This window comes from Urocampus carinirostris, chromosome 2, assembly GCF_059441175.1.
Source record: "Urocampus carinirostris isolate Australia breed hairy pipefish chromosome 2, RoL_Ucar_1.0, whole genome shotgun sequence".
In the NCBI taxonomy this organism is placed as follows: domain Eukaryota; kingdom Metazoa; phylum Chordata; class Actinopteri; order Syngnathiformes; family Syngnathidae; genus Urocampus; species Urocampus carinirostris.
This window is the reverse complement of record NC_142350.1, coordinates 23,828,107-23,852,819: the sequence shown is the minus strand read 5'-3', so window position 1 is coordinate 23,852,819 and position 24,713 is coordinate 23,828,107. Positions and strand designations below refer to the sequence as shown.

Sequence of the window (24,713 nt, the reverse complement as noted above, 5' to 3'; positions counted from 1 at the left end):
TGGTACGTTGTTTCATAATATAATTTTCATTTTCTCCTACTTGATCGATCTTTGACCTATAACAATGTGTCAGTGGGAAAATACAGATTTCCGCGTCTCCCAAAACGCATCATTATGTTCTTTAACCTCCCTAACCTGCTGTTGTCGTTGGAGTAACTTTGGGATGGGAACTGTTACTTTCCCCTGTCTTTAGTTATTCTTGGTTACTCTGACCAATCTTTTTGGATTATTTCATAAATGTATGCCAGAAAAGGTGCGAGATAGATTCCGTCATAAATTTCATTGGAATTGTTCATGAAAAGCTCTTAGAAAGTCTTAAATTTGATTAGTAAAATCCTGGGCAAACTCTGATAAACACATTCAAAACTAATCATCGTTATAATAATCGAGGTCTTAAAGCTGTGTATATCAGTGTTTTTCGAGCAGTGTGCCGCAGGAAATTTTCGAATTTCATTTTTGCAACATAAAATATGCCATCATTCAGTATCTTTGCTTTCTTCCACTCATCAGCCAACTGTAACATTCATCCATGTCAGTAGATGGCAGCAACTGACCATTGTTTTTTTATTTTTATATACTCATGAAATGCTCATGACGTAGTACAGTATACTTGACAACGTATTTTGAAATTGTTTAAGGATGCACTATTAGAAAGCAACAAGATAAATCAAAGGCAGTAGCTCAGGAGGTAGAGCGCTCGTTTTGGGATCAAGGGATCCCAGTTCGAATCCCGGCTCGTCCGTGTTACATGTCGAAGTGTCCTTGGGTAAGACACTGAACCTCTAACACCCCCAATAAGCAGGTTAGCGCCTTACATGGCTGCAAGGCCGCTATTGGGAAATGTGGAGCACATTGTAAAGCACTTTGGGTAGTCATTGACTTGAAAAGCGCTATATTAATGCAGATCATTTCATTTCAGTAAAACATTTTGGGTTCACTCGCAGATTTTTTTTTACTTACATTAAGTATTATGTCTGCTATTTTTCTAGCAAAAAAAGATGAAAATATAGTAAAACCTGAAATAAATAGTTAAAAATATACAAAATTCCCGTATGACAGAAAAATTGTTAACTTAAATGAATAACCTTTATCACTTCATCAGCCATGGTGACCACAAAAACTTTATAAAGGGTTCCCACGGATCTTTGAAAAGTCTTAAAAGGCATTATTCTGGAGGAATAGGGCCTTAATTGGCATTCAAAAGACTTAAACCAGTTTTCGAAAGTCTTAAAAAAGTGAATGCAAAGATTTAGTAATATTTATCAATTGTCCTCAGCCAGGGAGTGCAAAGTAGTTTTTTCCCAGCATGTGTTTTTATGATGCTACACTCAAAATTGGTCATGAATATTGCAGTTTTCAAAAAGGCTTTATACTGAACCAAAAATGTTTTTTATGCATCATGACAAGGTGATTCATGAATGTGGCAGAAGAGTTCTTTGGAATTTGTAGGTATCTTCAAGTTTTTTGACTGAGGATCCATGAAGCAACGTAAACATTCTTCTAATTTATTGAGTGAGTTTAGTGTGTTTGAATTGTGTTTTTTTGTTGTTGTCGACTTGGTTTTAAATTTGACCTCATGAGGCATTAAAAAAGTATTCAAAAGTTTTGAATGTAACTTGCCTTAAGTTGTAGGAACCCTCTTATACTGTCAATTTAATGACAGTTTACACTGGAAAAACATCGTTCTGGAAATAAACATTTTAAATAATATTGACAGAAAGTGTGCCTTGAGGGATTTTTTTGGCCTTGGCTCGATAAAGGTTGGGAAACAATATTTTTTGTTGTTTTTTTGTTTGTTTTTGAAGTGATTTTTATTTAACATTACAAATACAAACACAATTAGGATAGAATAGTCGAATAACAATACAAAGTAAACAATTTTCAAGAGACTATAAGGTGCTAAAGGAATAAAGAGGAGAAAAAAAGTATATAAATCAAATAAAAATTATGCCATGTTTAATTCAATGCAAGGCAGATAATCTTAAATCTAATATAGATTCTTTGAACACTGGGAGTGATCATTAAATTAAACGCTTCAACCCCCAAAAAAATCACTGGCTTTCCGAAAAACAGGTTTATACGTTTGATTTTTTTTTCGGGGTGAAAAAGTACGCTGCACACAAAATAAGATTTATTGCATTTTCGTCTGTCTTGACCTGTAAAATAAGTCTAAATATTATATGATCTTTAGACGAGTTGGTATAAAAGTGGAGATGACAGGAGTGGTTGGTAAACACCGTTGTTTTCAGGGCAACTACTTTTAGTTTTGTGATGCAGGAACAGGAAGTTCCGAACAAAAAAACGTCATTGGTTGATACTTTGAAAGACAGACGTGTCGTCCAATCACGATTCGCGTGAGCCAACGGCATTACCCAATCTTCCGTTAGAATGCAAATTGAGTGCAAGTTCCTTTTGTGGAGCGCAGTCTTCGAGCTTCACCGCTTTGCTACTTGACGTGACGTAAATGACGTCTTCGATCTTCAAACATTAAAACAACGAGTGGACAAATACGAGGGATTCAAAGGCAGCGCGTTCCGCTATGTTTGTTCCCAAAACTTCACGGTAAACTGTCACAAAGCCGGTAGCTAGCACCTAGCATAGCGTTTGCTAGCCGAGCGCTTTGCCGGTACGGGCGGACCTCTTTGTTTCTGACAGGGGAAGGCGTGCTCTTTGTTAAAGCCTTTTTTTCTTTCTTTTGTCCGCTTGGAAAAAAAAGAGCAACTGTTGGGTAAGCCTTCCATATTCATCCGCAGCGCCGACGTATTTGGAAAATGCAAGTCGCGAAAAAATACTTGACAGAAGGCCTGATCCAGTTGACCATCTTGCTGAGTTTGATTGGCGTTCGCGTGGACATCGACAGCTACTTGCGGGATTATTCGCCTTTGATCGAGATCAACTCGGGGCCGAGTTCAGCCTACACGCAGACACCCTTCCACAATTTAAGAGACACGCTCGGGGGATACGCCGTGCACCCCAAATGCCCCGAATTGGACTATTTCTTTGCGAGTCGCCGGCTCTTGGACGAGGTTCGAACCCTTGGTTCTCCGAGGTTCCCCACGCAGTTGGACGCATGGCTGGTACACCAAGTGTCGCCTGGTGACACATCGGAAGATGGGCAACCTTCAAGCAGTCATACAGTCACTGACACTGAACCCAATCAAGAAAGCTACCAAGCCATTGATGCCAGGAACCGAGAAGTCCAGCGAACTTCTACACCCGGGCCTTGTGTCAGCAGGGTTGTGACAGAGGCGAGTATGAATAAATCGAATCGTATCTACTGTTATGTATATTCACATTTATATCAGTGTTTCACTTAATATTTCGTGAGACCCTGGTGGGTAGTCAGTCTAGTGGGGTCCCAGGGCATAATCTGATAGAAAATGTTGTATATTTTAGATTTGAGTGACTGACAGCACAAATACACACCAAAGGCCTTTGCAATCATACATAGTAGAAGTTCAGAAAGTCATTTTCATTAACTTCACATTTATATTTGAAAATATTTCTGTATTTATAATAACACAAATTTATGAGACTCTGGTGGGACCAACTTAATCCTGGGGGCCCGCCGGAATCTTCATATAGTATGTAAAAATCTGTATGTAACAAGATACTCTGATGTAATCATGGAATAAAAACTTTAAAGATCAAAGTAATGCTTAGACTGGCCTTGCTCATTATAAAAGTGCAATGAAAGAATAGTTTCATCGTAAAAGTACTGCAATGAAAAGTAGTACAATAACATTTACCAGGAACAAAATAATTCCCAATAAGTCACAAGAGATATATTTTTTAGTTTTGAGCGCTTGTCAAAGATGGTGATCTCTGAGCCTGTCAGTCCTTGTTTTAAGGGGCCTGTAGCGCCTGACAGAGAGCAACAGGTCAAAAAGGCGATGGACAAGGTCATAAGAGTCTTTCATAATGTTGATGGCTCTGCTGCGGTATGGCAAGCCGATAATATTCCAGGCTGGGCAGAAAGCAGCCAACTATCTTCTGGACTGTGTTGATTACTTTTGGTATGTTTTTCCTGTTAGCTGCCACGCTAATAAAAATGGGCTCTGTTGTTTTCCGTAATGGGTTACATTTAAAAGTCACAAAAAAGAAAAAGTGGGTACAACCCATCTGAGCAGCTCTGAATGCATCTTTGATGTTGCTGTACACGATGTCAAGTTTTATTTCTCCTGGTTGTGTGATGTTGCACAAAGCTCAAGAAACCAAACTAGAATGTCTTGGAAGTATGCTTTAAAGCAGGGGTCACCGACTTCGTGTCCACTGACCCCTAACAACATCTGAGAATATTGGGGATCTTTTCTGATAACAGCTCACTGAATTTTCAGGAAATTTAATTTTAACTGGCATAGGAAATCATGATTAGTGTCTATAACACATGATCAATTATTCCAAAATTCTTTTTATAAGCCAGATATTTTTAAGGGTTGACTGAGCCTACTAACCCTGCTTCTTATCATTACAACCTGGTAATCAATTAAGAATAACTTTGTTACTTTAGCAATGCATATGAAACAGGAAGCCCTTTGTGCTTGACAGTAACAAAAAGAAAAAAGCTTTCAACTACATAAAGGTTAGCCTGTTGTAAAGGATTCAAATTACTGTATTTTTCCACACTATAAAGCACACTGAATTATCAGGCACACCCCCACCAAAAGTAGTCTTTGGTATATATTATTTATAAAGATGGTGCACTGGACTATGAGACACAGCAAGAGCTAGGTTTACCTAAAAAAAAATAAAATATGTTTAAATTTTTGTGGAACATAAACTACATCGACATTTTATTTCAACACGCAAATCCATTGCAGCACCAATCATTCAACATTTTAACCGAAAAAGGGCAATCAAAGATCATTCGCCACAACATTTATCGTATGCAGTATCATTTAATTGTGCCTATGCATTTCCAATTTTATACACTATTATAACGCGCACTTCCAAATTTCTGGTCAAATTGGGGTTCTTTTGTAACGCCTCATAGTGCAGAATATACGATAGAACTTTGACAACAACTTGTGCCCTCTCTTGACCGAGTAGGTAGAGGTGAGATCGGGCCTAAAGGAACCCAGCCCGGCCCATAAGTACACAATCCTGAACCAGCCTAAAACCGACCGATTTATTTGATTTGAGGGACCGGGTCCGAAGTAAACCCATTTCGGTGCCGTGCGAACTTTGGGGCCGAAGTGTACGCTTCATATTACTCGAGTAGAAGCAAAAAGTAGTCATACAAATAATTGAGTAAAAGTAAGTGCATGATGTGTTAATCCTCCACGAAGAAAAAAATGGCGAGAAAGAAGCCTAGCGCGACTTAATGATTGACATTTCATCGGTTTGGGTCTGGCCCCGAGATCTTAACTCTGTCAGGGTGAGTCAAAGAGTTCTCTTTTGGGAAAAATGTAAAAATGTAGTGTTTTGACACATTGGTTGACTTTTGGCAACTTTCAGTAGCTTAATGCCATTAAAGTATCTATAAATGCCGTGAAAAGTATGCAACTGTTAAAGCATAGAAAAAGAAAGAACGATGTTAAAATGTGTGTATTGTAGGTTAGACTACAGGAAAAAAACACATATTTGCAATTTCTGTATTCAGACCCACCGTATTTTTACCCCTTTGGTGACATTGCTAAAAAGCAACATGGTTATGAGTTTGTTGCCAGCCTATGAAGCTTTTTGAGTGAGGTGTCAATTGGGGATTTCCCCACTATGCAGAAGGGCGGGATGGAACACTTAGCAAGAACACATTTTGTTAACCTAGCAACATAAAAAAACAATCTGACGAGCTAGACTGCAGTCATAATACATTCTTTTGACATGCCATCAAAAGATTTCATAACTCTTGTCAGATGAAGGAACTGAAAGTAAACACATTGTGAAGCTTTAGGAATACTACCACAGTAACACTTGCCATTTTACTTATAAAGACCCTTGTTAGCTAGTTGTTAGTCCAGACCTACAAATACCTGGGTGTGCAGCTGGACAACAAACTGGACTGGACTGCCAACACAGAAGCTCTATGTAGGAAAGGGCAAAGCCGACTTTACTTCCTCAGAAGGCTGGCCTCCTTCAACATCTGCAAAAAGCTCCTGAAAATATTCTATGAGACAGTAGTGGCAAGCGCCCTCTTCTATGCGGCAGCGTGTTGGGGAGGCAGCGTCAAGAAGAAGGATGCCTCTCGTCTCAATAAACTGGCTAGGAAAGCGAGCTCTGTTGTGGGCAAAGAGCTGGACAGCCTAACAACAGCAGCTGAGAGACAGGCACTGAAAAAGCTGAGGTCAATCATGGACAATCCATCGCATCCGCTTCACAGCATTATCTCCGGACAGAAGAGCAGTTTCAGTGACAGACTGCTGTCACTGTCTTGTACTACGGACAGACTGAAGAGATCTTTTCTTCCTCATGCCATGAGGCTCTTTAACTCCACCCGGCAGAGTAAAGGCCCACATTAAACCACACCACCTACATTGGATCTTACTGCATTATGTGTTCGGTGTAGCACTTTTTAGTTGATCTATATAACATGCTAAAGTGGGCATTTGCACGTCACACTGGGTATTTGTATATTGTTTTCTTTTGGCTTTATTATTGTATTGTTCTCAGCTCAGGGATGCTGCTGGAAATGTGAATTTCCCTTAGGGGATGAATAAAGTATCTATCTATCTATCTATCTATCTAGTTGCAACAAGCATGAGACGTTAGCAAAACTGTTTAGAAAGGGATTTAAACTCCCCAGTCCACTAAATGTTTGGTTAATATTACCTAGTAGCAATACAGTTTACTCCACCAATCTTGTGAGAGGTTTTGATGAGCGGATAGCATCCAACTGGTTTAGTTAGTGATCTCATATCTTTTAACTAGTTGGCAAATGCTTAGCATTCTTGTTCAAACAAAGCCACAACAATGGTTATCACCTCAGGAATACTTCACTGTATACCACATGAAATTTCACTCTCAACACATGTACCCCTGTCTATCCAAGAAAGTGGCAAATCTTTAATTGTACACCATTAACCTACGTATCAACCCTTTGCTATGGATACAGACCAAATGCTAGGTTTGAGTTTGGTGATTTAACAGATTTTGCCTTTTTTGTATTTATCTTCATGGATTCATCCTCAATGAAGGCTCATAACTGAGCTAGCTAAACATCTGATGTGGTCTAGTAACTCTCCGATACGATATCTTAGAATAGTACAGCATCGGAATAACATTAGCTATTTTTAGTCTAATTAAATGACGAGCTGATTATTTTTGCACAAGACTCCTGCCTGTTTGCCATACCTGGTGGGTGTGACTTGCCTTTCATAACTGGTAGATTTAGGATTCAACAGTTTGGAAAGACACACAATGATCATAGATTCAGCTTCTTACTTTAGTTCTAAAATGCACCTGATAGCTGTGTTTGAATTTAAAATGTACAAAATTTTCTTCCGGAGGAGCGTGACCCTGGACCTCACTGGATTGGACTGTCCACCCACTACAAAATTCTATGGGAAACACTGCCATAATAAACTTCTTGTAATTCTTCAATCGGTAACGTCTAAACCCCAAAATTAACTAAATGAACCAACTTTTTTGTCTTGTGGTTGTATTGTGACGCCTCAATGTTTAGCTTAGCTTAGCTTCATGTTCCACAACATGGAGCTTCACATCCCAGGCTTCGATGGGAACCAATTTTAAGTGATCCTGAGTTGAATAGACGCCAGTTGCCTGTTTTTGTTGTTTTTTTAGGCCTGTTTTGAAGGCAGTTGATGGCCCCGCCAATTGTGCAATCATATCTTCTTTCTCCAGATTAAACTGCCAGCTGTAGGCCTTGAGAAGTGGAGAAACAGGGGTTTAGACCTCCACCCTGTTTGCTTAGACTCAACGTTGCCCTTAAATAACTTTACTGGTTCCGTCTTCGATATCTGACAGCCATAAAAGTTGGGAAGATGTGAGCTTGCTTAGCTAGCAGGTGATCATATCAAACGACCATATGTCAAAACAAAAATGAATACTTTGCGATAACTAGAACGCTAGCCCTCTGCTGTCTTTCTGTTGCTAAGTGTGTTATTAAAACTGATGCGTGGGGACTCAAAAACTCTTAATCATCACTTTCGTGCACACATACTTGCTTACAGAATTCTAATTTATTCTTAAAAGCCCATCTGCAGTCTTTTTACTCATAGAAGTAAAGTGAGAGGTTCAGATCCATCTGATGTTGCAACAGCTGCGGGTGAAAACAAACATCTCGGTGTCATAACTTCTTTAATTTGCAAAAAGGATTAAAAAAAAAGACCTTAACAGTGCTTATCAGGCAAGAAAAAAGCCCTTAGTGGACCCCAGCACCACTTGTATTTTTTATTTGTACTTTTCCTAATTTTCAGGAGGAAGATGTTGTTGTCAAAGAAGAGGAAGAATCTGCTCCAGTCACTCAGCTGGCACTCAGTTCCACTTTGGAGCAAGAGGTATAGATATTAAATAAGGACAATTTTACTCCTTATATAATATTGAAGGTTTTGGTATCTATAGGGGCATCAGCCATAGGCAACAAAAGGAAGTAAACCTCTAAGTATAACTCAACATTGCTCACTTAAAAATATTTTCAGTCAAGACTTCTTATGAGTCCATAGTGTATTTGTGGTACCCTCAATTCCGGACTACAAGCCACTACTTTTTGCTACATTTTACCGCAGCCTTAAATACAGTGCAGCGTATTTCTTTTACTTTTATTTTTCGCAATGGGAAAAACATTTTGCCCACCAATGTCATGTAGTTCACAAAGGTCCAATTAATTTGTATAATTAATCACAACTTCTGCATTTGTAAATTCGTCACAAATTCCTCAAGTGTGCATGACACATGAAAGTGGTAGGCTGCTCTTTTATGCGGGAGGTTTGACCGTGCACGTTCAATATTTAGAACAAACTTCTTCACCAACAAATCAAGTCCTCAATTTCATACATCCAAATTGATCAGTGTTGGAAGTAATCTCTTAAAAACACTACAATTCTCTTTCTGTATCATCTCACTGAAGTTTCCTTTAATGCTCCAGAAACTATAACAAGCTTTGGTCTGTTACTGCGGCAACTCCCAGTGACAAAAACCTACAACGATGACGTTTTACAGAAAGATGACGTTTCAGGTCTTTGTTGCAATCTGGCACTGGTTGCCCAGGCGTTGTCCTTTAGAATATAGGGCTCACATTTTACACCCAAATTTGTGTCTTCTTTTGTAGCAGTGTTAAATATTTGCTTGTATTTGTAATCGCCATCTTGAACAGTCACATGATATGAAAACACGTGACGTATACAACTCAGACCTGAAAGAGCTGAAAACAGCTTCAGAGGTGAAAGGCAAGGTGCTTTTGGGATTCTACAGATGCGCCTTATTGTCCGGAAAATACGATAGTTCATTTTTATGGCTCTTTACGCCTCTGGCTTAAAATCCGGTGCTGCTTGTACAGAGACGAAATTAGGTTTTGTTCTTCAATTTGAGCACGGAACTTCTGTTCATGTGCACTCTGCAGTCTGAAATTTACAGGTTGTAATAAATCCTTATTAATCTTATTAGCATATTTAATTGTGATCAATAATTTGCCTGTAGAGCGTACTGGATGTCAACGACGATCCGCCACATCAGCCACTGCCGACGACCAACTTTGACCAGCACTGGAGCCGCTTCCTCTCAATGCCTGTCACAAATCTTGACGTAAGTCTTACCATATTTTCCGGAATATAAGGCGCACCCAAAAACTTTGAACTTGTAACTTATAAACTGGAGGTTCTATATGCGAACACAGTTAATATGTGACCACAATTGCATAGCAATGATGGGCCCGGGGATCGGACTGGACAGCGATGGTAAGAGCACTGAATCCTAACCACCAGGCCGCTAGGGACACGGATGGTGCTTCACAATTGCATAACATTGGATGCAATAGGAATTGAACCCGGATCACAGTGGGAGAGTGTGGGATCATATCTACTGGACCAATAGGGATACAGACGACACATGAAAAGACTTTGGGTATTATGTCATTATCACAGTATTTTTAGTCAGTGTTGTATCAAATTTAGTTTCACTTTTCCTCAGCCCAAACCAAGCATTGTAAGTGACAAATGTTTTGAACACACGCAGCCATGTGATTTTTTTTTCCATCTTTCTGAATGACTGAATTTCCCACAATGTTTTTTTTTTGTCCCACTTCCCACAATCATGCAGATATGTTTCAAAATATTCCACACGCTTTGATCTCCAGAAATAAATTCTCAAAATAGACCGTTTTATCTTATATTCAGAGCTGTGATGTCACCTGATGACGACGAAAACCAAAATAATAGTGCTCCCCGTTGAAAAACAGACGGTGATTGTGGTGCATAGCACTCGTTTCCTCCTGGAGTAATTGGAACTTTGCTTACCTTGTCACAGGGGGACTTGTGACTGTTTGTCTGATTCCCGTGTTTTGATCATATCAAGCTTCGTGCGGTGGGTTTACTTGCCGTCTTGTACAGCTTGCGTTCCTTTTTTGTCTTTGCCTCCTTTTAGTTTTGTGATCATGCCATTTTTTTAATATTTTTTGCCATGTTTCTTGCAATTAATATAATATTGTCCAGATAGCTCCCTGTTCCCAGGCTCCAGAAGACTAGACCTAGTTTTGTTTGTTCTAGGTTAGCCCCGTTAGCTGTCAGCTAGCTGCTTTGCCTGGAGTGCTCAGTGTTTTTTCTCCTGTCTGGGTTCGTGTTTGTTGCCATAATCGTTTTTGTAGTTGGCTCGCAGTCATCTTGGCTGCCTACTGCGTGCTTTTGGTCGGCTAGCCTCTCGTTTTTTTCGCTGATCGGTTTTGGCCATTTTTAGCTGGTTTAGCCCCTCTCAGATCTGTTATTTTTGTTAGTTTGCTCCATTTTGCCCGCACGCCATTTTTTGTACCATTGCCGCTACACAACGCCTGGACATTCTCCTCAAAAACTACCAAAACTTGGCTCAAAACACTCAAAACCTTTTTCGACTAACACATAAACAAATATGGTGACTGGCTTGCTAGGGTGCTGGTGTTCTTCACATGACGTCACAGCTCAGAAAGTCAAAGACCAGACAAACTGTCTCCACTATCTCTGAAATAATTGAAATATACCTATGACCAATTCAAATATATTATGCAAAAAAGATGTACTCGGTTTTAGAATTTCCAGGGGTGTCAAACAGGCGGGCCGGATTAGGCCCGCTAAGGGATTGAATCCGGCCTGCGAGACAACGCTCAGAGAAACGCAAGAGAAAAACGAGCTGCAGGTTTAATGATGTTGCCAAAGCCAGGTGCCCCCTCACCTGGGCGTCCTTATTACGTTTTGATTTGTTAATAATGTTTAACAGTATCATAATTTACATTTATTTCACGTTTTTATGTTTTGTTCTGCAGTTGTTTTAGTTTCCATTTTGGTTTTTCGGTATTCCTCATTTTAGAGGCCCACATTGGTAGGGTGCGGTTCTGTGGCTGAAATCCTGAGGCCATCTTCTGCCATCCCTATCAGTGTGGATAAGCTTCCCCCCCGGGTCCCTTTTCTTATATGGTTAGTCTGTACAGGCCTTGCCATCATATTTTAATTTTATTACTATTAATTTTTGTTTTTATTGTATTTTAACTATCATGTGTGTGTGTGTCTATATTATATTGATTTGGGTTGTCAGGTGGGGATAACGGAGGGGATTTTATTGTCTTATTGTACACTTTTTTTATACACAGCCCGTCGTTGAGTGGCAACCCTTTGCCTCAAAGTGCTTTACAAATAATTTATTTGCAGGACTTGGACTCGCTGGTCACAGAGCGCCTGTCAGACCTCGACATTGATGGCGGCGGCAACGACGACATCAACCTGGATGGCGCTTTGCTGGACGCCATGGTAACCAGCGGCGCCGGGTTCGATTCCCAGCAGCAGAGGCCGTTATTCCGACAGGAGTCAAGCGGCTCCACCCTCTCGGACGGCTCGCCGGGAATGACGCTAGGGCTAGCCGCACTCCCTTTCGCCTCTGTCTGCAACTTAAACCAAGGAACGTGCTCTCAAAGCCCGCTAGGTGACTGCTTGGACGAGGCCGTCTTCGAACAAATCAATCAACTTGGCTTGGAAAACTTGGAAAGCCTCGACTCGCAGCTGATGGACTCCTTGGGGAACATGAACCCGGACGTCCTCGAGGATTTGGACTCGGATTCTGGTCTCTCTCTGGAGAGCAGCTCTGGAGGTCCAGCCTCTCCAGGTGGGTGTTTTTTTTTCTATTTTGAGTCACGTGTTTACTATTATATTTGAAAATATGTATATCAAAACTTGTAATGAGTTCAATTTTTCACGGTTTGTACAGTTGATTGAAATCCCTTGAAAATGCTAGAATTTTAATGTTGTGTTTTCAAGGCTCAATAAGTGCTTGAACTTCATGGGAAGTGCTTGTAAACACTTGAAACTGCCATGTTTCCCGGCTTTCTCACACTGTATACCACGACTAAAGCCCTAATGTTTAATACTTGGCCACTAGATTGCGCTGTGTTGTCTGGTACGAGCAAGGGCCAGTGATACACGGCAAAGCGTGACGGCAGGATGTTTGAAAATAAGGCTGTGGCGAGAGTTAGGATTTGAAACTAAGGTTAAGGCTCCCGATATTGGCACTGAATTTCTTTTTTAATGGTACTGGAAAAATTGGAAAATTGTCTTTGAAAGTCCTTCAAAAGGGCTTGAATTTGGCCATGAAAAAAGGTGTACGAACCCTGCATTTGGCAATATACATGTTTGTGCTTCTTTGAGCCGATCGACTAAATAAACATCTTTATGCAGGCTCGTCGAATATGTCGTCCTCGTCCAGTTCCTGTGAAGACGAGTGCGGAGCGACTGGTTACAGTAGCGAGGTGGATTCGCTGCCCACAAAGGGTGTTTTGGGCCCGGCCGCCCTGTGGCCCCGTGTGAATCTCAGCGAGAGCGTTTGGCACGATCACAGCTACTCGTCCCCAGCCCTGTTTCACCCGCCAGACACCCTCTCGCACAAAAGAATCAAGGAGGAGCCTAGCAGCGAAGACGACGGGGCCGGTTTTGCAGAGCGAGAACTGAGCAGGGACGAGTTACGTGCCCGGGCCATGTGCATCCCTTTCTCTGTCCTGCAGATCGTCAACATGCCCGTGGAGGAGTTCCTGGAGATTGTGGACGGACATGGCTTCACTCCCGAGCAGGTCACTCTCCTCCGGGACATTCGTAGGCGGGGAAAAAACAAGTTAGCGGCGCAGAACTGCCGCAAACGCAAACTGGACGCTATCACGGACCTCCAGGAGGAAGTGGACCGGCTCCACGCCCACCGAGAGCGCCTGTTAAGGGAGAAACAGGTCACTGCCAAGACCATGGGCGCCGTGGGCCAGCAAATCCAGCAGCTCACCAGGGACGTCCTGGCCCGCCTGAGGGACGAATCAGGTCAGCCCCTCAACCCGGACCGCTTCACCCTGCAGTGCGGGGCCAACGGGAGGGTGGCTGTGCAACCCGTAAGAAGCACCAACAAAACAGACAAAAGGAAGAAGGGCAAAAAGCAGTGACGCCCTCTTTCCTTGACTAACTTCTCGCCTTTCTCTGGCCGCGGGTTTGCCTTACTGAGGTCTACTCGCTTGTGTGTCGAACCACTGCCAAAAAAAGGTGTCAAAAAGAGACTCTTGTGGGGGGGAGGTGTAGCTTACACACTGGACATCCTATGCTTCTTTGAGATGGACATACCAGTTTGGATGTGATGCGACCACTCGCTTTCTGTGCCTGCAAACGTCGAAAATAATCTAAAAATAAAGAGCGGAAAAGTGAAAGATCAGGATTGTTCACGTGTCAGCATGGCCGGCCAGCAACGATTACGGTGAAGATGCATCCTCTTAGAGAAACATGGGCACTCGGGTCCTCGAATGCCGCATGTCCTGCATTATTTTGGAGATTCATCTTCTTCAACACAGACGATTCAGATCCCCAGGATGATGGTTAACAAGCTCATGCCAGCTAGCTAACGAGCTGATATTTTATATTACCCGAGTTGATAAAATGGAACATGTAAAGTCATGCAGGACATGCAACCCTCGAGGACCGGAGTACCCACCTTTGTTCTACAACAAAAATTGGTAAATCAAAAGCTGCATTTATATAACCAAGTCCACAAAATGCTCCGATGCATAAAGCAGTGTTCGTATTATGGCAACCGTATCCCAAAGTGGTCAAAGAAGTGGGCGAAGACCATCGTTTACAGATTATTTTTAGATTTTTTGGGAATTGTTTGCTCTATTAAGATGACAGATTGTTTTTCTTATGTCATGATGACATCTACAGAATACCAATGATGAAACTGACGGCCTTAAGTTGCATCGGATGCTTTATGATCCATAATTTGACATCTGGTTTTAAGCTAAATTCGTCTCAGATTTGCAAGATTATTTTCTACCTCACACCTGATTTTGTCAACATAATTGAAAAAGAACAGAAAATGTTTTCAAGTAAAATGCCCCTTCACAGACCTAACTCATTATGTTAATACAATCATATTTCATTCTTGGAACTGTTAGAAAAATATTTTTTCCTTCAAAGGCATCCTGCAAAATCTTGCCCTAAAACAACATGCACAAATAATTTGATGAAGTATTTTCTTTGATTAGGTTCTTACATATTTCAGTGGTATTTATCTGATTTGACCGAGTGTTTACTTGTTACTTGACTTGGTATAAATGTCCTTCTGCCCTCTATTTGCCACAGATGTTTTGGATTGCACGGTGTTGTTGGATGTGAAGGTATGTTTTCTGCTTGAGGACTTTGCGATGCTTTGAGTTTTTGTTTTTAATAAAATCATAAACAAAGCCTGTCTCTTGCCTTTTTTCTGTGGGTATTCCTACACCACGAAGGATATTTTAAAGGATTGCTTTTCATTGTTATTGTACATGTTAGGTTGGAAGTGCAAAAAAAAAGATGTGACCCCCTCAGTCTTAAAATGGCCGAAACCAACCATTTACATCCACCCTGTGGTGGCCAGTTTGAAAATGACATTGATGGCTCTGCTTTAAAAGGATGACCGTAATTGTATTTTTACCTGGGCCATTTTCAACTGTATTCTAATTTACCTTGGTGGCAGTAAAATAATTTTGATTATATCTCATTCTGCACTGCTTATCCTCAGTAGGGTAGCAGGGGTGCTGGAGCCCATCCCAGCAATCATGGGCAGGGTAAACCCTAAACTGGTTGCCAGCCAATCGCATGGCACACAGGGACAGACAACTTGCTCGCTCATTCACACCTAGGGACAATTTGGACCGGCCAATCCACCTGAAATGCATGTCTTTGGAATGTGGGAGGAAACCAGAGTGCCCGGAGGAAGTCCGGTCGCTGGATTTCAACCCAGACAGGAGGTTCCCAAGACCTTAGAGCTGTGCCGCACACGCGCTAACCACTGCGCCGCCGTGCCCCCCTCATTTTGATTTTGATTATATCTAGATGTGTATTTTTTACTTCCCTTTTTTTCTTGAGCATTTGTCAATTTCTAATTATTTTGTTTAAAAGATGTATGGATAGAATGTTATTAATGTTCTTATTACTGTAATTTAACGTCTCTGTTAAAACCAGTTTGTTAACTAGAAACATTCATTACCTGATACATAGATAGAATCTTATCTAATAATCAAACCCTCCTGTCTATTTTGTAGATAGAATGTTATTTATGTATCAATGTTTCTATCAGATTAACCCTTCTGTTGAAACTAGTTTGTTCAAGAGATAAAATGCTATTTATTAATTTAACCCTCCTGTTGTTTCAGGGTAAACATGGCCCACCACTATATAACCACCCCAAAAAATCTCCTAATTGATATTTTATTAACTTTAATAATTTTTAATTTACCTAATAGAAAAAAAAAATCATTTTAATGTTAACCGTATAAAGGTATAAAGATGGTCCTTCAAATGAGGACAATGCGAAGATTAAGCTGAAATTGTTGACTTTTTCAGGTGCGAGCAAACTAAATTCCAAGTTTAAAAAAAGTTAAGGAAAAACCTGATGTTTTTATGTACTACAGTATGAAAGATATTATTTAAAACGAGTCCAAATATCTCTCAGAAAGACAAACAAAAAAACGTGTTTCCGTACGCTGTTTTTCCAAATGATTCGTCTTGGACATTTGTTGCCTACGAACAACTACAAAAAAATGTTCAGTTTTTTAACGTCAAGATTTTATTTTTCTATTAAAACAGTATATATAATATCTATTTTACAACTCATGGAAGGTTCAAAAGAATTTGCGTCTGTACAAATGCACAATTGATATGGAATAGTAAAATAACAAAACAAAGAAATGAACGTAAGGTGCTGTAGAGATACAGAGGAAAAAAAGTGATTGAATAAGAGTAATAAAAATTAAATTATGACACGTTTAATCCAATGCAAGGGGGATTCATAAGTCCATTCTATGTCCCTTGGAAACAAGAGTTTTCGTCGAACTCATTCATTAAATACAACAAAAGATATTCATTGCCAAATGCCTTAAACAGTTTTACACCTTTTTTGATACTTTTGTGGATATACCTATCATGCAGTTTATTGCATTTTTGCCAAGACGTTTAAAAAGCGAAAAGTGTAGTGCCTTTCCCGTCCAGGCTTCCGTAGAATACCAAATTTCGCGCTTCGTGTCCCGTCCGAACTTCCGTAGAAGGCCACAAGCTAGCTTTTTGGCGCCTGTGCTATTTGAGATAAAGGAGCTGACCGCGTGCCCGCCACCACACCTCCAGCATTTTACCTGACTCTCAAAGGTGAGTGATGATTAATGTCACAAGTGCAACGTTTTTGCCTTTATTACTCGTTCAAAAGCGTCGTGCTTCGAGTTCATTGTACGACTTGTGTGGGTTCGTACGTGAGCGCGCGCTCCGAACGCTGAAGTTAGCGTAGCCTGCTTTAAGACGTCGCCATTGAAACTCTATGTTCCTTTCTATTGAAACTCTATGTTCATTTCTTGTAATGCTACGCTCGTGTTTTCTTCCATGCGTTTTTAATGAGGCGAGGGAACCGTGTCGCTTATTTTGCGGGTGCGTCGAATGCTACACTGCGGAAACCCCGTAACTTTAAATATTTAAATTGGGAATAAAAGTTTGGGTCATGATGCAACAGTACACCGTAGGTGTTTTTGCTCCCTGAACGTCGCCCACAATGGACGCGTTGCCCCTTCTAGTATGATGCAGGCTTAAAGTATCTCAAGTACTATTCGTGAGAGGGGGTGAAAGATGGCCTAACACGATGTTGTGGTTTTTCGGTTCGATTTTGAGTAGGGGTGGGCAAACTGCGGCCGAGGAGGCCACATGCAGCCCGTCAGGCTTTTTCATCCGGCCCACCAAACGGAAGTGGTCACTCTATAATGACCATATATATCATCTTAAATATAGTACTACTAATAGTTTGTTTGTGCCAACTTTTTGTCCATTGTCTCTTTGGTAGTCTGCTACCAAAATATACTACAGAAATACTGCTTAATTACTACCAAACTAAACATCAATTTAGCGCTTAGACAGGGACCCGATTAAATGTTTTCCATTTATACCACTACAAAACTATTACAACAGGATTACTACATAAATTCTAATACAGTAATACCATAATGCTGACATACTACAATAGAAATACTACTAAGAAATTACTGCCCTCTGCCTGAAAATGGCTGGGATGGGCTCCAGCACCCCCACGAAGCTACTGAGGATGAGCAGTGCAGATAATTGATGGATGGATATCCATCCATCCATTGTCTTCCGCTTATCCGAGGTCGGGTCGCGGAGGCAGCAGCGTTAAAAGGGAAGCCCAGACGTCCCTATCCCCAGCCACTTCCTCCAGCTCATCCGACGGGACCCCGAGGCGTTCCCAAGCCAGCCGAGAGACATAGTCTCTCCAACGTGTCCTGGGCCGCCCCCGGGGCCTCCTGCCGGTGGGACATGCCCGGAACACCTCCCGAGGGAGGCGTCCAGGAGGCATCCTTATTAGATGCCCGAGCCACCTCAACTGGCTCCTCTCAACGCGGAGGAGCAGTGGCTCTACTCCGAGTCCCTCCCGGATGACTGAGCTTCTCACCCTATCTCTAAGGGAGAACCCAGCCACCCTGCGGAGGAAACTCATTTCGGCCGCTTGTATCCGGGATCGAGTTCTTTCGGTCATGACCCAAAGTTCATGACCATAGGTGAGGGTAGGAACGTAGATGGACTGGTAGATCGAGAGCTTTGCCTTTCGGCTCAGCTCCCTCTTCACCACGACAGACCGGTACAGGGTCCGAATGACGGCAGACGCTGCACCGACCCGTCTGTCGATCTCCCGTTCCATCCTACCCTCACTCGTGAACAAGACCCCAAGATACTTGAACTCCTCCACTTGGGGCAAGACCTCCTCCCCGACACGGAGGGAGCATACCACCCTTTTCCGACTGAGAACCATGGCCTCGGACTTGGAGGTGCTGATCCCCATCCCGGCCGCTTCACACTCGGTTGCGAATCGCTCCAGCGAGAGCTGAAGATCACGGGCTGAGGAAGCCAACAGCACCACGTCATCTGCAAAAAGCAGTGACGCAATGCTGAGGCCCCCAAACCGGACTCCATCCCCGCCAAGGCTGCGCCTAGAAATTCTGTCCATAAAAGTTATGAACAGAATCGGTGACAAAGGGCAGCCGTGGCGGAGCCCAACCCTCACCGGGAACGAATCCGACTTATTGCCGGCAATGCGGACCAGACTCTGGCACCGGGCATACAGGGACCGCACAGCCCGGATAAGACTGTGCGGTACCCCATACTCCCGAAGCACCCCCCACAGGGCCTCCCGAGGAACACGGTCGAATGCCTTCTCCAAGTCCACAAAACACATGTAGACCGGACAGGCAAATTCCCATGCACCCTCAAAGACCCTGAAGAGTGTATAGAGCTGGTCCAGTGTTCCACGGCCAGGACGAAAACCACACTGTTCCTGGATGGATGGATGGATAAATATACAGTAATACAATGAATACTGTAGAATTAGGAGAAAAATGACTGCTTGAAAGTCTCCACAAATACTAGAGGAATGCCACTAGAGTAATGATATATTAGAAAGTACTACTACAGAAATATGAGAAGAGTGCTTTAAAAATAAAACTACAGTAAAAATCCAAAATACTAGATATACTACAAAAATCTACAATGGAAATTCTACAATCCCATGAAAATACAAATACAGCACTACTACAAAAAAACGAATAAAACACAATTATATTAATACAATAAAACTAAATGTCAAATTATGTGCTTAAAACAGACCCCAATATCTGTTTTGTTTAAACTTTGAGTGTTTCAAAACCAATCGAACTGAACTATTCAAAGATGGATACAAATAATTAAAACATGTAGATGTCTGCATGTGGCCCACTGGCAACTTAAATTAGTTTCCCACCCCTAATTTTGAGTATTAACTCCTGTATGATGTCTTTTAATAGAGCGCAGCATGGGCAAGAAGCAGAATACGAAGAATAGGAAGGATTCGCAGGGTGGGCAGGGCACACAAGAAGAACCGGAGGAATATGTGGTGGAAAAGGTTCTGGACCAGCGTATTGTCAATGGGAAGGTGGAGTTCTTCCTCAAGTGGAAAGGATTCACAGAGTGAGTTGCCTCGGGACAGATTCCGCCCCCCCTTGATTCCCTATTGTCTGCTAACTTTTCCAGTTGCATGAAGACCCTGCACTTTTAATTCGGTTTTAAGTATCTGATGCCAAATATTTTACGCTACCCGTTTGTTTTTATTTTCACACCCAAAAAAACTTAACTTGTGCACAGAGCGGACAACACCTGGGAGCCGGAGGATAACTTGGATTGTCCGGAGCTCATCAACGCTTTCCTGGAAGCTCAAAAGGACATTAAGGAGAAACCGTCCCTGAAAAGAAAAGCGTCCACGGACGACTCTGAAATGGAAGCCAAGAAAAAAGATGCAGTGAGTAAATTTCATCAAGTGGGGCCAGTTAGCATTGTTTCTCCCTGTTAGCATGAGTGTAAGGACCCATTTAATGTAGGCCCGTGCGATGAAACGATAACTAATTATTTTGATGTAATTTCTGACGCGATATACAACAAAGATGTTTGATGAAGTCGATATCTGTAATTGCACTGCCTGAACACTATAGGAAATTGGGGGGGGGGGTCCTTATGTAATGAAAACGCAAGTTCCAGACCAACATTTCGGAGACCAGCCAATCATTCGGCAAAAATGGCGATAGCGCGCTTTACACTGCGATAGGTAAATAACCTCAACTCGGTCTAAATGAACGAAAACGACACAAAGGATAACTCTGGAGGTATTTCGGCTACGTCGAGTCCAATAAAAACAGAGCTTGTGCGTCTATTGCAAACTTTGCCGCCAAGGTGTAGCCACTAAAACGATACGACAAATTGATTCCAGCATTTAAAACAATATCACCCGCTAGATTATACAGAATGAAAACCAATTCAACACCAAACGAATGCCAAGCGGCAGCAACAAACTCTTAACGGCGTCTTCAGCCTGCTGTTTCTTTTTTTCAATTTTTCTTGTTGACATCGCAAGACACTTTAAGACTTGTTGCACCTAACTTGAACATGTTCGTTGCCAAGTGTAAATAGAAAATGTGTATTTGTTTTGTTAGTTTTGGGTGATTGCAGGACGACCTCTGGTTATGTGCATTGTTCTGCGTTTAGATGACCTCGTTGGGTCAACCTCTCATTTCGTTTAATTATCCTCATATTTGTAAAATATCGTCGTAGTTTGTCCCCATGCATCTTTAATCTGACATGAAAGATCGGTTAAGGCACCATTGGATTTTGTCAACTTTCACTCGTGGGCAAAAATTTGACCTGAAATGTTAAAAGCAGAAATATGTGATACTTATGATAACTCATGTTATGGACCAAAATGAAGTTTTGTATCGTGATTACAATTTTTGTTATCGCCCAGGTCTAATTTAAAGTCCCGAGTGGGTCTTGTTATTGTCACTCAAGCACTTGTATTGGCACTCCCCTGGTGACTTCATTTAAATTGATGATTGTTATCTAGTGATAATATAAGGGTTCTGGCAACAGGCTTGTCCCCCATAGAATTTTGTGAGGCCCCAGTTGGGGTACGGTCTAGGGGTTCTGGAGCCATGCCCTCTCGCTTCCCAGGCAGAACACTTTCTGCATTTATAATTCAAACTTGGTGATCTGATGCATTTATAGAGCAGAATCCAGAAGTGAGATCTATTCCTCACATGTGCCTTTGTAAACTATTGAATCCTAAATCCACTAGTTAGGAAAGGCAATGACACCATAATCAATCACGCCCAAAAAGGATGAAAATGAGACTGGGGATTAATAGAAAAATAACCTGCCTGTCATCTGAGACTAAAAATACCCAGCGTCGTTCTGATGCTGTATCTTAGGTGACATATCGCATAGTATAAACAGACCTAATCACTGCTATGAGTTTTATATGTAACAATGTAATCCTCAAATCGGTGTTGTTTTTTTCAAAACACACTATTAAATATAAGTACCATTGCTGCTATGCCGGTTCTTTGATGGTATATATTCGCGTTAGGCGATAGTGGGATTTTGGTATCGATCCGTTCCCAGGCAAGGCATAGTGACCGATACTGATATTTTATGCTTGTAAATAAATGTTGTGATCATTGAAAAATTGAACCCCCCCACCCGAGTTACTTTATGATTGCAACACACAGCACAAAGATTTTAGGCACTATTATATAATATTATAATCATCATTAAATAACTACATTGTAAACTTTTAACAATGTACCCCTGTTTGAGACCTGGTGGAAATGTATGTTGGCCTGGATTAGAGATGGGTGCTGCCCGGCTGTACGTTCCCAAGACACACAACAGGAAATGGTGCCCCTATGACCCTGGTGGCTTTAGGGATACAAGCACTAAAAATTAATAGAAATAATGATTTTTACAGCTGTTTCAGGACAAAAGCCAAGTCTAACCAAAAAAGCAGCTATGTAGCAATAATGAAAATACTGAATGACCATGTCAACTAGAAAACTCAAATACCCTCCATTTCTCAATGTTTAGAAAATGTCAGGGATGCAAAAAGTGTCGATTATATCTCAATGGCTCTGTTGCCATAGTGACAGAGGATTTCCAGGATTTTGTTCAAGAACAGCAACAGGGTTGCATTTTGGGATGTGGCCGGATGCTCTCTGCCGGGTGAGCTTTTTTCGTGATTTATTTGAATATTTGGAGTTTTACATTCGCAGACCACTTAACCACATATTCATACCTGTCGACCTTGGGCAATACGTAGCACAAATACACACCGAGGCGTTTGCAATCATTTGTATAATGAGACCTTTTAAAAGGTATTTTTTAATATATATTTAATGAGACGGTGTGTAATATTTTGGCCTCCTAGTGGTACAAAAAACCTTTATTCGGGGAGGAAAAATTTATCTGAACATACAAAATGCATGAACTATGATACCAATGTTAATTTTTATTTAAAATTCATAGGTTGAAAACATTTATTTCTTTTACATAGTGGTATCCGTATCTAATGGTCGCCGCCATGCTTGTTTGGCATCTTGCTGGGCTCTATGGCACTGTTTTCGTTTGCATTAGACAGTGTCTTCTAGTAGTCAAATGTTATACAATGTACCTTTTTAAAAAAATATTTTTATTAAGTGTTTATGAAACTCTGGTCGGACCAATACACTCGGAGCGGCCTGGCAGAGACAGTTCTTGGACCCCTTACCCAATTATGTGGTCGGGGCACAAATTTTTGTGGTGTGTTACGGGCAAATAAAGCCTGGCGGTGCCCATCCCTCTCCAGGCTTGTATTTTTGGGAGGTTAAGGGTTTGCTCACCCGCATGAAACGTATAGTACTGGTTTCCATGTTTACCAGTAGGAGGAGCCTCCGATACAGCTCCTTCATCATATAGTCTTGTTGAAGTACCTATGTATTACTGTACTTCATTCCCAGCCGGAGAAACCCCGAGGCTTTGCGAGGAAACTCGACCCAGAGAGAATCATCGGCGCAACGGACAGCAGCGGAGAGCTGATGTTCTTGATGAAATGGTAAAACGCATCATCGCAATTTATCTTGCCTGACAGTGATTTTTGGAAGCATCTGGTTTCTGTCCCCGCAGGAAAGACTCTGACGAAGCTGACTTAGTTCCAGCCCGCGAGGCGAACACGAAATGCCCTCAAGTGGTCATTTCCTTCTACGAGGAGAGACTAACATGGCACTCTTGTCCTGAGGACGAAGCTCAGTAGTCTCGTCGGGGCTTTTCGGGCTCCGCACCTCCTTCATCGAATCCACGACCACACTTTTTACTTTTCCTTCTCAGGACTGACTTTCCTATGTTGGCCCGGCGTTGTAGTTTTAGCTGCCGTAGCTTTTATTCCGTTGTTCCGTCATTGAAATGTAGCACGCGCAAAAGCCCGGCCGTCGTCAGGAATCCAAATGTAATCCCGATTTTGAAATACTTGCTCAGTTAAAGCCGCTGGTACTATTCCTAAAGTTGCTTCAAGTGCCGCACAGCTTACATGTTACCGTCATTGTTTTTTGCCACTTTGTTTTGTCATCATAGGGTTTTTGGTGTGTAAATATTGCTTTGATTGAAATAAAGTTTTTTGACCAACTTTCAAATGAAATCTGTAAAAATTAAAATTGCTGCCCCGCAATAATGGTCTTATGGTAATGGTTTGAGGTTTTAGAAAAAAAATGAGCATTTGATAATTAAAGACGTTTAAAAAAACAGTCGTTAAAAAGTTTTAAACTAACACATTTCTTCTTGATTGAGTCAAACCTTATCAGTGTGCCATTGTCATCTCTTGCATGCGAATTTCTTTGGAATGTTGGCTTAAAGGGACAGTGCAATATTCAGTGCCTCCTGGTTAAACTAAAAATATTTGAATACTTCACAAATATACATGAACTTATACCAATGTTACGATTGTAAAAAAAAATAGTGGAATTGATACCTAGCGGTCTTCCCCATGTTGGTCTGCCATCGTGCTGCTGCGCTGATCTCTAGTCACTGGTTTACGATCGCATAAGGCCACAGTGCCATCTAGCGGTCAAATATGATACACTAGGGCTTTAAGTGAACATGCTTTCCCCAATAACAATTTGACAAAACGGTAACTCGTTAATATTCCGTCATGATCCAATAAATGCAAATAGTCTTAAGTAATTGAATCTGTATTAAAACAATCGCCAGGCACTTGACATATCGACACTTAATTTCTTATATTATTTGATACTTGGTGAGTGTAAAAGCAACCAGGTAACCCATGACCCCACCTACCTAGCACAAGTCCCTACTGTATTCAAATGAAGGGGAGCTAGTGTTGGTAAACTACTTGGTTGACTTTAGTGTTGAGCTTCTTGTTTCGTGGGCTGGATGTTCATTTTAAGTAGGTAGGTAAATACATTCGTTTTACAGGGGAGGGATTCGAAAGTTGGAGGTGTGTTCATGGCAAAATGACTCGTATACAAAATTATGGATTAGTGCAGTGAAAGGGACCATAACTGTTATCGCCGAATGACATTCATGGGTATGCTGCATTTACATACCTGTCAACCTCAGCTAATTGCTCCCGTTATTATGATTGCAAATTAACCTTGCAAACAATGTGGCACCTATTTACTCACAACAAGACTGGCTATGTGGAACAGGAGAATCACACTTGATTTTCTTGGGGGCTGCTGGGCC

General features: G+C 41.5%; 2 protein-coding genes across 3 annotated transcripts; both read left to right on the top strand.

Moving 5' to 3' along the window:
- The first annotated feature begins 2,379 nt into the window (after window positions 1-2,379).
- Window positions 2,380-14,836, top strand: nfe2l3 (nfe2 like bZIP transcription factor 3). Its single transcript, XM_088329503.1, has 5 exons — window positions 2,380-3,248; window positions 8,376-8,456; window positions 9,595-9,699; window positions 11,787-12,237; window positions 12,807-14,836. The coding sequence occupies exons 1-5, from the start codon at window positions 2,772-2,774 to the stop codon at window positions 13,547-13,549; spliced, it is 1,857 nt and encodes a 618-aa protein (XP_088185629.1). The 5' UTR covers window positions 2,380-2,771; the 3' UTR covers window positions 13,550-14,836.
- Window positions 14,837-16,607: 1,771 nt separating this feature from the next.
- cbx3a (chromobox homolog 3a (HP1 gamma homolog, Drosophila)) lies at window positions 16,608-23,637 on the top strand. 2 transcript variants are annotated; one of them, XM_088329502.1, is made up of 5 exons: window positions 16,608-16,775; window positions 19,463-19,625; window positions 19,800-19,953; window positions 22,976-23,070; window positions 23,142-23,637. In XM_088329502.1, exons 2-5 carry the CDS (start codon window positions 19,471-19,473, stop codon window positions 23,266-23,268), a joined length of 531 nt encoding a protein of 176 aa, XP_088185628.1. In that variant the 5' UTR covers window positions 16,608-16,775; window positions 19,463-19,470; the 3' UTR covers window positions 23,269-23,637. The 2 variants fall into 2 exon arrangements, with proteins under 2 accessions (XP_088185628.1, XP_088185627.1); XM_088329501.1 differs by lacking the exon at window positions 16,608-16,775 and adding an exon at window positions 16,896-17,048.
- The last annotated feature ends 1,076 nt before the right edge of the window (window positions 23,638-24,713 follow it).

Bases quoted from the DNA above. Each gene is read 5' to 3' on its own strand.
- nfe2l3 (XM_088329503.1), top strand. From the start codon at position 2,772: ATGCAAGTCGCGAAAAAATACTTGACAGAAGGCCTGATCCAGTTGACC. The intron at 8,457-9,594 runs GTATAGATATTA...ATTTGCCTGTAG, and splicing joins GTTCCACTTTGGAGCAAGAG to AGCGTACTGGATGTCAACGA. The intron at 12,238-12,806 runs GTGGGTGTTTTT...ATCTTTATGCAG, and splicing joins TGGAGGTCCAGCCTCTCCAG to GCTCGTCGAATATGTCGTCC.
- cbx3a (XM_088329501.1), top strand. From the start codon at position 17,015: ATGAGGCGAGGGAACCGTGTCGCTTATTTTGCGG. The intron at 17,049-19,462 runs GTGCGTCGAATG...GTCTTTTAATAG, and splicing joins CCGTGTCGCTTATTTTGCGG to AGCGCAGCATGGGCAAGAAG. The intron at 23,071-23,141 runs GTAAAACGCATC...CTGTCCCCGCAG, and splicing joins CTGATGTTCTTGATGAAATG to GAAAGACTCTGACGAAGCTG.